The following is a 16,818-nucleotide window of genomic DNA, read 5'->3' as shown; positions in this document are numbered from 1 at the left end:
CCTGCATTGGGCTCCACGCTGAGTGTGGATCCTGCTTGGGGTTCTCTCTCTCCATTTCTTTCTGCCTCTCGCCACCCTCTCAAAAAAATAAACTTAAAAAAATATACAAATAAGTTTCATATAGATATGAGGTGATAGTCACATGCAACATATCAAGGTGTAGGTGGGCACTGTTTGGGGCAAATTAAAAGTTTACCAGGCAAATTGGGACATGTGGTCATTGTATTCGTGGAAGATGTTACTGACAGGAGCATATAGCTGTGTGATAGTAAAAAACAAAATTTAGAGTGTCTGACACTAAATTCAGATGGCTGAATTTTGGACTCATGTGCACACCGTCTCATTAAGAATACTTACAGCTGAAGTCACACTGATTCCACATTTCTGCAGAATAGGAAGATATATTTAAACTAAGATTCTTGAATCCAAGTGACATGGATTACATTTGAAAACTTCCCCCCTTGCAAGTCTGACATCCTTTACTATTAGTAAAGGAAAGGAAAGTTTGGAAATTTAGAAGACTTTCATCTCTGCCACAGGAGTAACCAAGTGTGGAGGAGAGGAAGGTGTCTTATGCTGGATGAAGTTATCCAAGTTTCCTCCCTACCCACCATTCACGTAAGCAGGAAAAGAAAAAGGAGAAGTTACAAAACCTGACTTCAGGTGAAGGTAAAAAACTTAATTCAGAGATTCATTCATTCTTTCATTTATTTATTTATTCATTTATTTCATTTATTTATTTATTATTGTTTATTTATTTATTTATCAGGCACCTACAGATAAGGAATAAAATCAGCTCAAATCTCATACGATCTAGTGGGAAAAGGCAAACATTAAACAGGTAAACAAGTATACCCCCAGTTGTAACAATAAGTGTGATATGTGCTCACTAAATGTATGTTGAATGAATAACAGCTGCAGTCATAAATATAGGCTGAGAGACGGATAAGCAGGGGAGGATTTGGATTATATTACAGAGAAGGTCATTCTGTAGATGTACGCAGAGGTAGAAGGACAGTGTCATCTTTTCTATCATGATCATCATAAAGAGAAGAATTCTTAGTGCCCTGAACTTTTAACTTGAGTTAAGGAAAACAATACAGAGTATGGGAGAAGATTCCAGGGTTCTGGTGGCCCTCGACAGGTTAGAATAAACCATGCGGAGTAACATGTTTAGGGAGACGTTGAAGAGTACAGGTGGGAGGATTGATTAAGGGATTAAGATATTGAGGCTTTCATTTTATTGCCAATAAGTGTTTTTTCAAAAGTCATTAGAATTACGTGGTAACGAGCTCTAGTGGAGATGAACTTGAATTCACAATGATTACCCCAGTCTTGTTTAGAGAACTTTATATCTTTTTGTAACTGTTGTATTACTTGACTTCATAAATATTTAAAAATATAATCCATTCTTCATCCTTTTAGTTTCAGATTAAATGACTCCAACCTGTTAGGGACAATAGGAGGTACTTAGCTACCTACATTCATGATGATTTCTTGTCTCTCTGATCTTGAAAGCTCTTGAAAGTTAAAGCTGCCTTATGAATCTTTGTGTTCATTCTCTAGACAGCAATCTTATAGCATCATTTTTTTTAAAATGTAATATGGTAATTAATTAATTAATTTTGGGGGGTATAAAGAATTTCACAATAGAAATGTACTTACTTTTATTATTTTTTTCCCTTTCTTCAGGTTTCTTTCAAAGGGGTTTCTTTGGAATACAGAATATATAGACTATATTACAGGTAGATGATAACTTTTACATATAAAAAAGTGTAGTCCAGAGGACAAAGAGACTTTTATGGGTGCTGATATCTATGAGTTATCTGACACCATGTTCCTTGCTGTTCCTCAAATTTCCATTTTGCTGTGCTGCAGTATACGCACACATTTGGCATGTAAGCCACTTACCCTTAGAAACAAACAGTATATGAATAAATAGTGAAGTGACAGATGTACCTCCAGAAGGATATTTAAATTGATTTTTTGTCCTAATACCTTTGTTTTCTTTCCCAAATTCCCTCTAACTTGATATGTAATTCTACATTCCCCAGATTATTGCTATTATGGTTGCTTTGACACCAGTGTTTTTTAGTTACTTGGTATTTTTGGAGAAATGCTGAATATTTGTGAATATCATAAAGGCATATTTTATGTTTTCTAGGTCTTTAGCTATTTCTCTTCCTGACACACTTTCCTTTTCAATAAAGTAGAGCACTTTTATGGAAAAAAATCTTGGCTTATCAAATATTCATTCATAGTTTTATGGTCTCTTAGCTGGATTTTCTTTCACTCGACACTCAGTTTCAGTTTGCTTTGTTTGAATTTTCCATTTATATGGCATTTGTGGATATGTTGATCTGTTACTCAAAGGACCATAGCAGATTTTCCAGGACTGCTCTTTTCTGATGTATTTGGAAATCAAATAAGAGAGTGTACCCATTCATTATAAATTGGCATAGTTTTTTTTATAGAAACAGAGAAAGAGAGGGAGGGAGGGAGGAAGGTAGAAAAGGAGGGAAAGAAGGAAGAGGGGGATGAAAAAAAGAGGAAAATTGTTAGTCTTTCTTAATGTTAAAGAAATAGAACTTTATGCAAAGCTGAAAAGGCTTTAGAAATAACCTAGCTTAGTGTTTCCCAACTTCTTTGAGCATTTTTAACATGCATATTTTTCCACGATACCTACATAATAACTATTGTTTTTCAACAAGTTTTAATAAAAAATGTGGAAAAAAGTTTTATGAATTTAGTGACATTTAAAGATTTAATTTTCATCTGTATATATTTGAAAAATTAGTGAATATATGCAGATAAGACTTATTATGGCTGGGGATGATTTAGTGCACATAAAGATTAAGATTTGAAAAATTTGTGAAATAACAATATTTCTGGGGCAGAATGCCATCCAGTCAGGAAGCACAGCACTTCTCCAACTCATTCTTTTTATATTTTATTTATTTTAACTTTTATTTTTTTTTTTTATTTTAGAGAGAGAGAGCATGAGCAGAGGAAAGGGGCAGAAAGAGACAGAAAGAGAGAGAGAGAGATAGACAGAGAATCTCAAGCAGGCTCCGTGCTTGGCACAGAGCTTGAAATGGGGCTCAATCCCACTACCCTGGGATCATGACTTGAGCCAAAATCAACACTTGGACGCTAAACCAACTGAGCCATCCAAGCACCCCTGCATTCTTTTTATATTTTAAAAGTAAAAACTAAAAAGGTGAAGAAATGTGCCCAAAATTATATTAACGGAAAATTTAGATTATGATTCTGCTAGTTAAGTAATTCTTCCATAGCACAATACTCAATGAAGATTTTGTCAACTACATACCTGGATAATTCAGGCCAGACTCTTGAAGTAAGGATGACCACAGTTTATCCTTTCTTTTTTTTTTTTCAGTTTAATTATCTCACTTTTGTTTACTTGTATACATGTATATTAACACCAGATTCAGTAATTGAGAAGTATTGGTTCATGCTAGATTGATAGCAATGGTACCCAATTGCATTGCTTTAAATTAATAAAGAAGCGTTAAAAGGAAAATTTAATTTACTGAGTTGATATTTAGTTAGACATTCACATAAATTCTGATAAGATATAATTGAACTTTACAAATATTTTTAACTGCTCACCTGAATGGTCAGAGCATGTAACAGACTCAGTAGTTCCTAAATTTAAACGTCAAAGGATAGGAAAGCATGTTTTTGAAGTGTATATAATTCTTCATTAAATCTCTAACAACCTTATGAACATTAACACTGTCTTAAAAAGCGCTGTCAAGGCTAAAACTTCTACTGGAATTATAAAGAAGAGTCGGACTGGCTCCTGAATGAGGTAGGTCATGTATCCTATTGCACAGACGTGTTTTGAAAAGAACGAGTAAATCATGGGGGAATTGGTCCAACTGTTCATTCTTACAATGAGCCAATTACATGCCTGCACAGATGTCAAGGTGTCATTTCTGAAGAATAGGGAGGATAAACCTTGGATTCAATGCTGTCTTCCTGGAAATGACAACTATTATTTAGAAAATAATAAACTGTTTTTGCCTACTGCAAAAATGGTTATATTGTAGTCGTTTTATTTTTTGACTTTCAAACATTTGTTTTATTATCTCATGGCAATATTTTGATAGTTGTCAAGAGAGTTATTAACCATCATTAAATAAAGTGTAATAGAATGAATAAATTAGTTAATATTGGATTTCAATACCATTTCAGATATATTAGTTATAATAAGTTTAAGCATTCTAATAAATCTCTTTTGTAGGCCAGTGCTCTGGACTGAATGTTTATATGCTCCCCCCAAATTCATATGTTGAAATCTAACCCCCCAGTGTGATGATATTAGGAGGTGGGGCCTTTGGGAGACAATTAGATCATGAGAGTGGAGACCTCTTGCGTGGGACTGTGCCCACAGAGAGCTCTTTAGTTCCCTTTTCATCATATAAATATCTAACCGCAAGTTGGCAGTTTGTAACCCAGAAGAGGGTCCTCAATGGAACCCTACCATGCTGGTACCCTGATCTCTGATTTCCAGCCTCAATGACCGTAAGAAATAAAGTGCTGTTGTTTGTAAGTCACTCCGTCTATAATTCTTTATTATAGGAGTCTGAACTAAGACAACCATATTGGTCACTTTTTGCTGTAGAACAAATATGAATGAACCCTGCTGTGGCTGTGGCTAAAACCACTGTACAGAGCTGCTCAAGTGAGAAGCCACTGAATGCAAATTGGTGCCTGGAATTCAGACTGTCTGTCCTTGAGGCTTATTAATGGACATAAGAAACAGATGCTCACCGGGAGTTGCAAACATCTGAAAGGAAATAGGGACAGTGAAGGAGTAAGTTGTATATTTGGGACAGACAGGTTCCACAGCACACTATTAAGAGGCCTGATGTCACTTTTCAAAACTTTGGATGTTGCTTAATTGATGTTTTAGAGCCTCTGGAGACTCAGTGGTTGAATAATGCCTGAGATTTCTTTGGGACCATTCTTATTGAGATTACCTGTCTATTTTGGGGCTTGAAAAGACACATTTTAAGTTGTTGAGTCAACGTTGAACTTTTTAGCTTAAACAGTTTGAAGTTCTTGTTTGATTTTTTTTTTTTTTAAGTGGTCAGAGAATCTTAACTTGAAACCTCTCAGGATTGTCACTGATGTGGTGTTATCACACCTTGGTTTCAGGAAATCTGGAGGCTGAACTCTACACATGTGCAAAAATTCCTCACATAACCCTAGTTTCTCTTGGTTGCCCTTAAGGGAACTCTTATCTCCTGATTGATCAGAAAGCAGTTCTTAAATTTCTGGAACTGAAATGTGTTTGCTATAAGAAAGTCCTTTGTCTTTTATGATAACTTATGCATACTCACAGGGAAAAACAGCCATTTCTTTAAAAAATTAATATCTGTTGCTGTCCCCTAAACCCCAGGTTTTTTAAAATGGAATTTTGTTGAAAATTTTAAATTTATATCTCCCACTTTGCTATATAAAAAAAATTACTTCAGAGAGTTTCCCCCCTCCCATACTCTCCGAAGAGAATATCAGGTGCCACTAAAATTCCATATTTATGACTATCCAAAATGTGCTCTCTGAATTTATTTTAATGATGATTCATCCAGATGTTTTCTGGTGATGGAGAAACAAAGAAAAAAGCTGGTATTATTAACCAATCCCTTTAAAAGCATTACATCTAAAAAGACCTTTTAATGATTTGTTGTCTTGATAAGTCAGACAGCTCCTAGGATAACTTCTGAGTAGCCTTAGTTAATGGGTGCAGCCACTCTGAACCGATATAATCGTAGCCTAAAGATAACAAACTATATTTTAAAAGTCTGTGCAACCATATTGAGGATACAGTTTTTACTGTAATTTGGATTTTCTGGAGTACTAAAACAACAGAGCTCCCTCTTGCCAATAGTAGCTTCATGGACTGGCTGACTTTTTTGGCATCTGAGCCATTTAGGACATTGGGGTGTATGGATATGTAGGAAATCCACTGGTATTCCTTCCCAAATAGAGAACTTTCCACGACAGCCCTGGGCCACGTGAATATCTGGGAATAGGATGGCACAGAAGGAGAAACGAGCCCCTGTCAAGAATCCTAATTCCGTAGGCATGTGGGGCACTCAGGTAATCAATCAGCCATTGAGGGTTATCATGCTCAACCTGGACAAATGTTAGAGAACGCCTACGAAAATACCTAATTCCTCATCCCTCTATGCTAACCATGACACTGCATTCAGACTTCCACTCCAGTCATTATTACATTTCTTTCTCCACACTGGACTCTGAGTCCCTGGAGCAGCTTTCTGACCACAGCCACACCCAGTGACACTATGACAGGATTTACAGGGCTGAGCTATATACATCTCCATGCCTTTGGGGATTTATATTTTCCATTTCCATTCAAACTCCCAGCAGTTCCTGCTTCTTTTGGACATCCAGCTAGTAGTGAAACAAGATCCATACTCTCTGTAAGATTTATTAATTGCCCATGGCCCTGTGACAAATTAGTAATTTAATAGTAATACAAGGAAAAATAAAGTGATAGACATTATTATGATTATTGTGAAATTACACTTTCTTGAGTAGGGTGGATTTAATAATCCTTAAGGTCTTTATAAGTGCTGAAATTTTTATTCTGCAAGACTTGTTCTTACTGTAGCAAGATTTACCTTCTTTTTCCCAAGAAAGCCATTCAATAAATGTTCAGAGTGTACTTGTGGCTTATGAAAACCAAAGACAGGGAGGTGTTATTGGAAAATGCACCACCCATTAAAACCAAAGGATTTTATTTCACAAATCTTGGTGCATTAATTTTTTTTAAATTTTTTTTAATGTTTATTTATTTTTGAGACAGAGAGAGACAGAGCATGAACAGGGAAGGGGCAGAGAGAGAGGGAGACACAGAATCTGAAACAGGCTCCAGGCTCTGAGCTGTCAGCACAGAACCCGACGCAGGGCTTGAACTCACGGACAGTGAGATCATGACCTGAGCCAAATCGGACGCTTAACCGATCAAGCCACCCAGGCGCCCCAAATCTTGGTGCATTTAAAGCATCATAATGAGAAAATACCAATTCTACCGAAGCTCATTATAAGAGTATCCTCAGGGTTCCTATCAGGGACTAGATATAGATGAAACACCTTTTTTTTAAAAAAAGTTTGTTATTATTGAGAAAGAGAGAGAGACAGAGACTGCAAGTGGGGGAGGGGCAGAGAGAGAGGGAGACAGAATCCCAAGCAAGCTCCACACTGTCAGCGCGGAGCCCCAATGGTGGGCATGAACTCACAAACTGCCCAGATCATGACCCGAGCAGAAATCAAGAGTCCAGTGCTTAACCAACTGAGCCACCCAGATGCCCCTCGATATAGATGAAACGCTTGGGAACTTCTTTCCAATACTGCAGGTTAAAATCTAGCATCCTTGGCGGGACTGAAACAATGAAGACCAAGTCAGGTAAGGGAAAAAAAATGTCTTTGTGGGTTTTAGAATGCTTTACTTTTAATAGAAACCACAGGTCAGGGAGAGATGAGTGCAAAGAAATACATACATTTACATCCAAGAAATTCCCAAGTATTCAGAATATTTGCGTTAATGGTTTTCTCTGGAGCTGCAAATACTGAGATGGAAATCATTTGGGAAAACCGTGCTTTAAATATTCTTCTCTTCAATTTGCTCCTGTGGCAATTTAGTTAAACAACCTGCTTGGAAGTAATCTATTTGCAGAACCTAGGTGGGGAAAAACCTGCCACGTTATATAATTCACCGAGCAGGTTTTGGCTCCCGCTTCGCCAATCCATCTTGAATAGTGGCTAGTGCCCTGAATCTAGCAATACATATGATCAAGCAATTTAGCACAAAAAGAGAAAGGCCCCACAACTTGGCATCCCCGTGGACATTAATCTTTGAGAAAACCAAATGGATCCAACTTTTGCCAGAGTTTAATAGCAAAGCTGTCACATTTCACACAAACGAGTATCGGGTCTGTTAGCGAATGGGAAGAGGGCACCCGGGGAAGCGGAGGGGAGGAGGTGGGGCTGCTGACTGCACTCTTTTTCAAAGTGGCTCTAGTTTTTAGGGGAGGGGCTGGGATGCTCCGCAGAGCGGGAGAGACGAAGTAGTTAAAAATCATTGCTAGCGAGAGGGGCTGGAACCCTGGGATGTGGGTATATAAGACCGCGCCTCCAGCACAGCGCCGCCGCCGCTGCTGCTGCTGCTGCTGCCGCTGCCGCCTTGAGAGCCGGGACTAGGCACACGGGCTCATTCCTACGCTAGCCAGAGGCCGGGGAGAGGAGCACAGGGCGCGAGTGGGGTCCAGCCCGGGGGTCCAGCCCGGGGCTTCCGCTTCACCTCTGGGGCAGACGCGGGACCCTCTAACTTCTACTTCCTCTCCTTCAACGCGCACCCGCCGTGTGGTGCGCTCTAGCCCATCACACCCGCGCGCGGCAAGAGCGCGCCCGGCTGCAGGCCCCGCCGAAGGCAATGAGTGCAGGCGGCCGGCCAGCTGGGCTCCGGCGGTGGGAGTAGGGTCCGGAGGGGAGGCAGGGAGGCTCAGAGGTTAGAGCTACCGCTGCGCGGCGGGCAGAGGCAGTCTTCGCTCTGCGCAACACCTGCTGCTGTCGCCGCGCCGCGATGAGCCGCGTGGTCTCGCTGCTGTTGGGCGCCGCGCTGCTCTGCGGCCACGGAGTTTTCTGCCGCCGGGTGGTCAGCGGTGAGTCAGGGGGCCGCCCGTTGGGCGGATGAGCCGGGAGAGGGGACCGCGGGGCGCGCGGACGAGGGTGGTGCGGGACCGCCCGTCCTGGGGTGAAGGCTGTCCTGGAGGTTGGAAACCTGTGCAGGGTACGGGGCCGAGATGAGCAGAGGGCGTGGGGGTGGGGGGAAAAGATCGTATTCCGCTTTCTTCCCCTCCCCCACAAAACACGCACAGAGAAAAGTTTCAATTTTTTGGAAGTGCCTGGTTCCGTAGCTGTGAAGCGAGCTCTGCTTCATCACGAGCACTACAGCGTTTTCCAGGAGTAATTTCCACCTTCTTTGTAAGGGAGTTGGCCACCGGGCAGGGCTTGGCACCTGCAAAAAGGGGTGGGGTACCATGGAGCAGGCAGAGGAAACCCAAAGCCGTAAGAACCACTGCAGAAATGTCACCCCCTGTTGGTCTGGCTCGACTTCAGTCTCCGCACGGTGTTCACTCGGATGATTTCCCAGCCCAGACCTGCTAGCTGTGGGGCGCTCACAGACTCCCGGGCGCACAGCCTTTGTTCTCAGGGAGCGCTGACGAAGAACGGGGGACTGACCGATCATTGTAGACTCCTTTCTTTTGCACGCCTTATTCCAACTTAGGGACTTCTCAGAAAATGAAGTCAGCTCGAGTTGGGCAGAGGTGTACATGGTAATGACCGCAGGTCCATGCACACGGTAGGTGCCCATTTAGGTGGATTGAGTCAGTGTCAGGGAAATGGGTCAGAATTGGCAAGCTTCCCAGCATTCGCTCTGATTTTAATTTTTCTTCGACTTCTGTTCTGTTGTTGAGTAATTTATATCGTATTCACCCTTCCTTACTTTTGGGCAAGGACTCTTAGAGAAAACACGAAGAGTCTCAAAAGCTTAGGATGAATGAGTTGGGCCTTACAGGAAACTTGAGCATAACCATCCTTATTGAAATTTCTTGAGATGTTGATTAAAGTGTTTCTGTAAAAACGGGAACCCTCTTGCACTGTTGGTGGGAATGCAAATTGGTGCAGCCACTCTGGAAAACAGTGTCGAGGTTCCTCAAAAAATTAAAAATAGATCTACCCTATGACCCAGCAATAGCACTGCTAGGAATTTACCCAAGGGATACAGGAGTACTGATGCATAGGGGCACTTGTACCCCAATGTTTATAGCAGCACTCTCAACAATAGCCAAATTATGAAAGAGCCTAAATGTCCATCAACTGATGAATGGATAAAGAAATTGAGGTTTATATACACAATGGAGTACTACGTGGCAATGAGAAAGAATGAAATATGGCCCTTTGTAGCAACGTGGATGGAACTGGAGAGTGTGATGCTAAGTGAAATAAGCCATACAGAGAAAGACAGATACCATATGTTTTCACTCTTATGTGGATCCAGAGAAACTTAACAGAAACCCATGGGAGAGGGGAAGGAAAAAAAAAAAAAAAAAGAGGTTAGAGTGGGAAAGAGCCAAAGCATAAGAAACTCTTAAAAACTGAGAACAAACTGAGGGTTGATGGGCGGTGGGAGGGAGGGGAGGGTGGGTGATGGGTATTGAAGAGGGCATCTTTTGGGATGAGCACTGGGTGTTGTATGGAAACCAATTTGACAATAAATTTCATATACTGAAAAAAAAAGAGAAAGAGAAACCAGAAAAAAAATAAAGTGTTTCTGTAAATATTTGTTGAATGTAGGTGAGCATGTGTTTTAAGTGTGGAAGTTTTTTTTTTTTTTTTAATGTAAAAAGCACAAATTCCCTTTCACATTCTGTGCATCTGTATAACAGGTGTCACTAGAGGTAGAGATAGATGACAAATGACATGTACTTAATCAGTAGTGAAGCCAGACCTTTAGAAACTGACATATTAAGCTTAATTGTTGCTGATCTTCCCCTCAGCAATATGTGATGTTCTGCATCTTAAGAATATAATTCTTAAATGTCTAGTTATCAATCATTCTCCACTAACTTTTGGCCCTCTGGAGACACTGGAATTAAATACACTGTGAACTATCATTTGGACATACATGCTGCTTATATAGGGGGTGGGGGAGGAGAAAATCAGAGTCTTTATATTTATAAAATGAAAACTTTACAGTATCAGGTAAGGATGTCACAGGAGCCATAATATTAGATCCTTTCCCCCTTAATTTGGCTTTGAAGAAAAAGTGTATTATATAGACCTGAGTGTGTCAGTTACATATTTGGCTGACTTTCTGTTTATGAGAATTACTCTTACAAATAAATGAACAGCACAGACCAGGCTTTTAGCATATGGTGTTTTTTAAACATATAGAAACACTCCATTGACTTAAGTAGTATCCATTTGGCATATTCTTGTTTACATGCCATAAACTTTGCGGAAAAGAAATATATAAAGTAAAAACAGAACTTAAAAGATTATTAATGAGAAGTTTATTTTGTGTTGTATTATTGCATAAATTGTTGCAAACCTTTTGCTGTGTTTTCCTATTAAATATTTATAAGCATATTGTAGGTGACATCTGGAAAATTTCTAATTAACTGAACATGATTTATTTGATTTAACATAAATGATGATGTTTACTTGATATCAAAACAATTATTTAGTTATGTTTTTCTTATGACTATTTTAATTGCCTTTGGCCCTAAAAATCACATTAAAATTCGATCACTATAAACTTGTGACTTTATCCTTTGAAGACAAATTTTTAAAAATATATTTTCGCCATAATAGCATGAGTGCAGACAGTCTAAAACATGACATGTTGAAAGTTGTAGGTCTACTGTCTGCCTGATCAGTGTTAAGTTTTGAGGTATGCATCAACTTTTTCCTGCCACTGGGGGCTATTTACCAAAATTCTAATCGAGTGTCTGCCCAATGCAAGAAGCTTTCAGGGGCCATTATTAGGAAAATACTTATATTCTATTTGCTAAATATCAGTACAGCTATTAGTAATTAAATACTACTAATTAAACACCAGAAAAAAGACAGGAACTTGCAAAGTAACCCTCTATAAAAATTTTCTTCGTTTTAGCACTTTAAAATATTCAATAAGATACTCTCCAATACTTTTAAATACATCACTGTTTTAAAAATAGAAAGCATTATTTATAAATGAAGTTAAAATATTTTAATAAGAAATTACATTTCAAACTTCATCATCATAATCTGTCCCATAAGGGTTAATAGCATCGAGCAGTAATAGTTAAGTGTTTTTATAGGTTAGTGGTCATGATTATTCTGATGCACAAATATGTAATAAAAATAGATAACCACGAGAGTGATTTCATGAATTAAAGAGTATTTAATGCAAGACTTAATGAATTTATGAGTCAAAGTTGTGAACTACTTTTAGGATCTGAGATTTGTACTGATTTGTTGCTGAACACAGATGTGTAGAGAATATTTGTAGGAAGTACAATCATTTAATTCTGTGACTTTACTGGTAGATAATGACATCTTCTTTAGGACAAAGATAAGAGGATTTTACTTATGGGGACATGGATACATATGAAAAAGAAGTGTTCAAAACTCAGGTTTCTAAGATGGGAAGATATGTCTGAAGAGCATGTGGATACTTTTAAACATTTTAAGTGTTTTAAAGTAATGAATTTTTTTAATTCTTGCTTTTTCTTTTTAGTACACATAGCGGTGATCCCCCATTTGTTGATGCAGCAAAATGGCACTAAGTGTATTTCATGGTGCCTCCAAATTTCTGCAGAAAAATGTAATATGTATTAATTTGAACTCATTAAAATTGGCATGCATTTTACATTGGAGTCTGGGTGATTTAGACATATTTCGTTTATTGTGAAGATGCCACAGAATTATGCAAGTGCGTGGGTGGTGACCAGTAGTCCATAGATTATTATGATGGCAAAGGAGATACAAAAAAAAATCTGCTGAGCATATCTCAGCCTGTGGTACTATTGCATGACATCATCAAAAGCATAAAGTGATGACAGAGCAGTTTTCAAAGATGCAATTACTTTAAGTATCTCTTGGGCAAGAAAGGAACACATTAATCTTATTACTAGTCATCTAATAAATTACACATCTATCGTAGCCATTACTCCTTAACTGCTATTTTTCATTATTTTATAGTTTTGTTTTTATAACTCTTCTTCCTGAGGAAGGTAATATCTATTACATTAATGTTAAAAAAGAGGTAGTATTATATAAAGGGGTCCAGGGTGGAAACCCAGCTGATGTTCTCACTAGATTTTATAACAGCTTTCTGTGCTAGGCACTTGGCATACAGGTGGATGGCTGTACACAACTTTCAGGCGGGATTGTTTCTTTCACTGTGGTAACATATTACTGGTAATATAACATGCCTGACAACTTGACTGAAGTTACACTTTTTGTAATTGGGAAAAATTCATTTGGGCTTTGCTTTATTTGGAAAAATGAAAGAACTAGATAAAATAATTAAGGCTGCATGTGGTTTGAAAATATGAGATAGATGTCCCAATATTAATCCCATGTCTAATTGTAGAGTAATAGAAAAGTCACAAGCTGCTCAGAAAAACAAACTCTCAAGGCACAAACCCTTGCATATAGTAGCAGTGCTAATCAATAACAGATCAACACTAATAATTATAACAAGGAAAACCCGAATAATGTGTATTCATCAGTCCCTTTATTTATTCATTAAATATTTCACTTTAGAAAAAATACTACATTTGAGACATATGGAGGCAGCATAGACATCTGGGTGAAGGCATGGACTGCGGGGCTAGACTGCCTGATTCACAACCCCGATTTATGAGCTGTGTGAATCCGGCAAATTATCTAACTTTTCTATGCCCCCTTGCCTCATTTTTAAAATAGGATGAGATCTATGTGATGAGACCAACAGCACAGGATTGTTGGAGGGTCAAGGGGTTTGAAAAGATTTGTGCAGATCGTGTCATGCACAGAGGTGTGTCCCAAGAAGCTGAGAGGGAGCTCAGTATGCAAGTTCTGCGCCTGGAGCTGAGGCCACCTAGAGGAAAACACTACTTTTTCTAGCTCAACAGCCTGTATCACCAGGAAAGAACATCTTTTCCTAATTTACCCAAAGGTGTGGATTGCGCTAGCAGTGAGAACATCCATGCTAAACTACTGATAAATGTCTGGCTATTATTATTTATCTGTATTTCTTTAGAACTCCTAACCACGCTCCCTTTAGGTAAGAAAACTGAGGCCAGGAACATTTAAGTAATGTTCCCAGTGTACCTACAATTCAAGTATAGCTCTGGGATTCAAAACCAGTTCTTTCTGATTGAATGCTTGAACTTTTAAGTCACAAAGTTACTTGGTTTACCATTTGCTATTTAGACCTCAATTTTAAATATGCATAGTAGGGGTGCCTGGGTGGCCCAGTTGGATAAGTGTGAGTTTGAGCAAGGAGTCCCATTACCTTCTCAAAGCTTGTGGTACTTCCCAGTGGGAGAGGTAGGGCCTTGCAAAGCTGGCACCACCATTCACGAAATGACCCAGGGTTCCAGTTTTGAGTTTGTTTATTAATGTAAGAAAATAGATTCCAGCACACTCATAATAGCACATTATGTATTTAATTGCACTATAAAATCTGTTACAAAAATGAGAGTTTATTATAACAAAACTTTTTTTTTAAATAAAGAATAGCTCGTAAGAAGTAGGTGTAATATTGAACACGGAATGCTTCAAAGAATTTCTTTTTAGTTCAGAAATGTTGGTATTGTTATCAGAGGTCATGTCACTCTGTATAATGTGGGATCTACCCATTTATCAGTTTGATTTTGAGGAGGGGTAAGAAAGAATTAGGAAAAACAAATTATTTTGTGGGATTCTGGTAACATGTCCAAAGTTCAGTCAGTCTGCTTTGGGAAAGATTTATCATGTAGATTCTCTTTTGTACAATTTTTTTTTCTTTTTGTAACAAAAGTAGATCATGATTGAGCCATAGGAATTCATACAATATCTTCTATATTTTTATTAAAAATTATGATATAAACTTAATACTCAATATTGATAATATATGATGATAGTGTGAGGTATAAGAAAATGTTATTACTTTACTAACAGAGGACTCAACTGTCAGAAAGTTAATAAACATAAGCAAAATAAAGCTAAATCATAGATCCTTTCTATTCAGAAAGAAAAAAGTAAACTGCCATAACTTTATGAATTTGGCTCCAATTTTACATCAAGGTCAAAAGCATTTACTGCCAATATTTAGCTCTAAAGGAATTTCATGACTATGACAGAAGACAAAACTATCTATTCATGGGAATAATAGAATAGCAGAATCTTAGCTGTGACCGTGATAGGAATGTTTACTCTAGTAGGCAGTCCTGAGAATTATCTCTAAACGAAAGTGCATGTGGATATATGTAGTTCTGTATGCATGTATGTATAAAATTAACAGGTGCAGAATCCTAGGTGGAAAGTCTTTTGCCATGCTTGTATATAAAACAACAATCAAAGAATGTTTGTCCTTGGAGATGCTAGGTGACATTTAATAAATTATTGTTAGTATCAATGTTGCCTTGTGTAATAACACTGTGATATGGTTATTTGGATATTCATCTAAATATTTTATGGGTAGTAGAAAAGTAGATGGAAGTCGATGTTGTGGGTGGAAGCTTGTAGAATTCTTATTGTTCAAAACAGTCAATGACAGATTTTATTTGAATGTAACATTTAAAGATCAGAGAAAAGGATTCTCCATGTGATCTCACAGAATGAGAAGAGAGGTCATCTCAATGGTTCTGTAGGAAGATGAGCCTTTACAGAAGTGGGAAAAGTTGCTTCCAGAAGATTTGTATTAATGGAACTTTTCTGGGAATTAGGGCAACATTTGTTTCCCAGCTGTTGGAGTTCCACTGCCATGACAGCCAAATGTGACCATCTGAAATGGTGGTGAGCATTCAATAGCTGCTTTCGCTGGTTTTGCTACAGCTTGGACCAAATCTGCACACGGAAGCCGTAGTCAGTAGTGAAATAGAATTGGATGTAAAGAAATTCACACTGTCAGCTTTACTGATGATATACAAACGGTAGTAAAACTGGACAATGTGTGTGTATCCTTTTGTGAAAACAGACTTGGTAGATCTGAACTGCTAGTGACTTTTCCGTTCAATGTCTGAGGACACAGCTGATACTCGGTGGATACTTTGGAGTGAATATCTGCCTGTGCAAGTACCTGGCCCCTGTTCTGATCCCCGGAGGGTCCCTCTGTTGTGCAGCCACCACAGTCTCTACCTCCTCACCTACGACCCTGGACCACTCCATCCTCCACAACTAAAGAGAGAATACCTGTCACAAACAATGCCATGCCAGCTACCACTTAGGGCCTGTGCAGTATTAGTAATTAGTTTAAATATAATCCCTATCTTAGGTTTTTCTTATATCAGCATTATTTCTCTGTGGACTCACGTAGTGGTGTTACAAATTTCCACATTGCACTAAAGTTCTCTTAAGCATTTTATTCAAATTGCTATCTTTTTAAATTAATTAATTAATTTTTAGAGAGAGAGTGTGTGCACATGAGCAGAGGAGGGGCAGAAAGAGAGAGGGAGGGAGAGAATCCCAAGCAGGCTCCATGCTGACAGCATAGAACCCGATGTGGGGCTTGACCCCACGAACCATGAGATCACTACCTGGAGCTGAAATCAAGAGTTGGATGCTTAACTGAGTGAGGCACCCACATGCCCCTCGAAGTGCTATCATATTTTATAAATGAGTTGATTCTTATCATCATTTCTGTGCCCTCACCATAAATAAATCTGTGTTGCACTTATATTTTAATACATTAAAGATCATGAACAGAGACTTTTAGCATATCAATCCCACGTAGGCACCCTCTGAATTTGTGCTAACCTTGTTACATAAATAATGTTTGCTCTTTCAAATTTCTGGTGATTTTTTTTTTAAGTCAGCTTCTTTTTGACATCTTGCAAAACAATCTTGTTGGACAAGCTTAATATTTCAGAAATGCTGGAGTCAAATCCAAGTCTGAGAGTTCTTGGAGTGAAAAATTGAGCAAATTGAAAACTCAAGGGAATGCAGTTACGATATATTTTGAGACTTAGAAATATGTAAAGGATGTAGGAGATGAAAATGGAAATAGCTTGCGTTAAAAATGCAGGC

At 38.5% G+C, this 16,818-nt stretch overlaps 1 protein-coding gene across 3 annotated transcripts in view; it reads left to right on the top strand.

Moving 5' to 3' along the window:
- Positions 1-539: 539 nt before the first annotated feature.
- Positions 540-16,818, top strand: part of CHODL (chondrolectin) — a 32,453-nt gene continuing 16,174 nt past the window's right edge. For 2 of the 3 annotated variants that reach the window (XM_042955461.1, XM_042955462.1), the window contains exon 1: positions 8,158-8,717. In XM_042955461.1, the coding sequence (XP_042811395.1) occupies positions 8,639-8,717 (79 nt within the window). In that variant the 5' untranslated portion in view covers positions 8,158-8,638. Of the gene's footprint in view, positions 670-769; positions 842-8,157; positions 8,718-16,818 lie in introns of those variants that run through there. The other variant, XM_042955463.1, reaches the window with a different exon arrangement.

The sequence above is a fragment of the Panthera leo genome, chromosome C2, assembly GCF_018350215.1.
Source record: "Panthera leo isolate Ple1 chromosome C2, P.leo_Ple1_pat1.1, whole genome shotgun sequence".
Lineage (NCBI taxonomy): Eukaryota > Metazoa > Chordata > Mammalia > Carnivora > Felidae > Panthera > Panthera leo.
The sequence above is the reverse complement of the archived record's forward strand: the minus strand, read 5'-3'. Positions and strand labels throughout refer to the sequence as shown.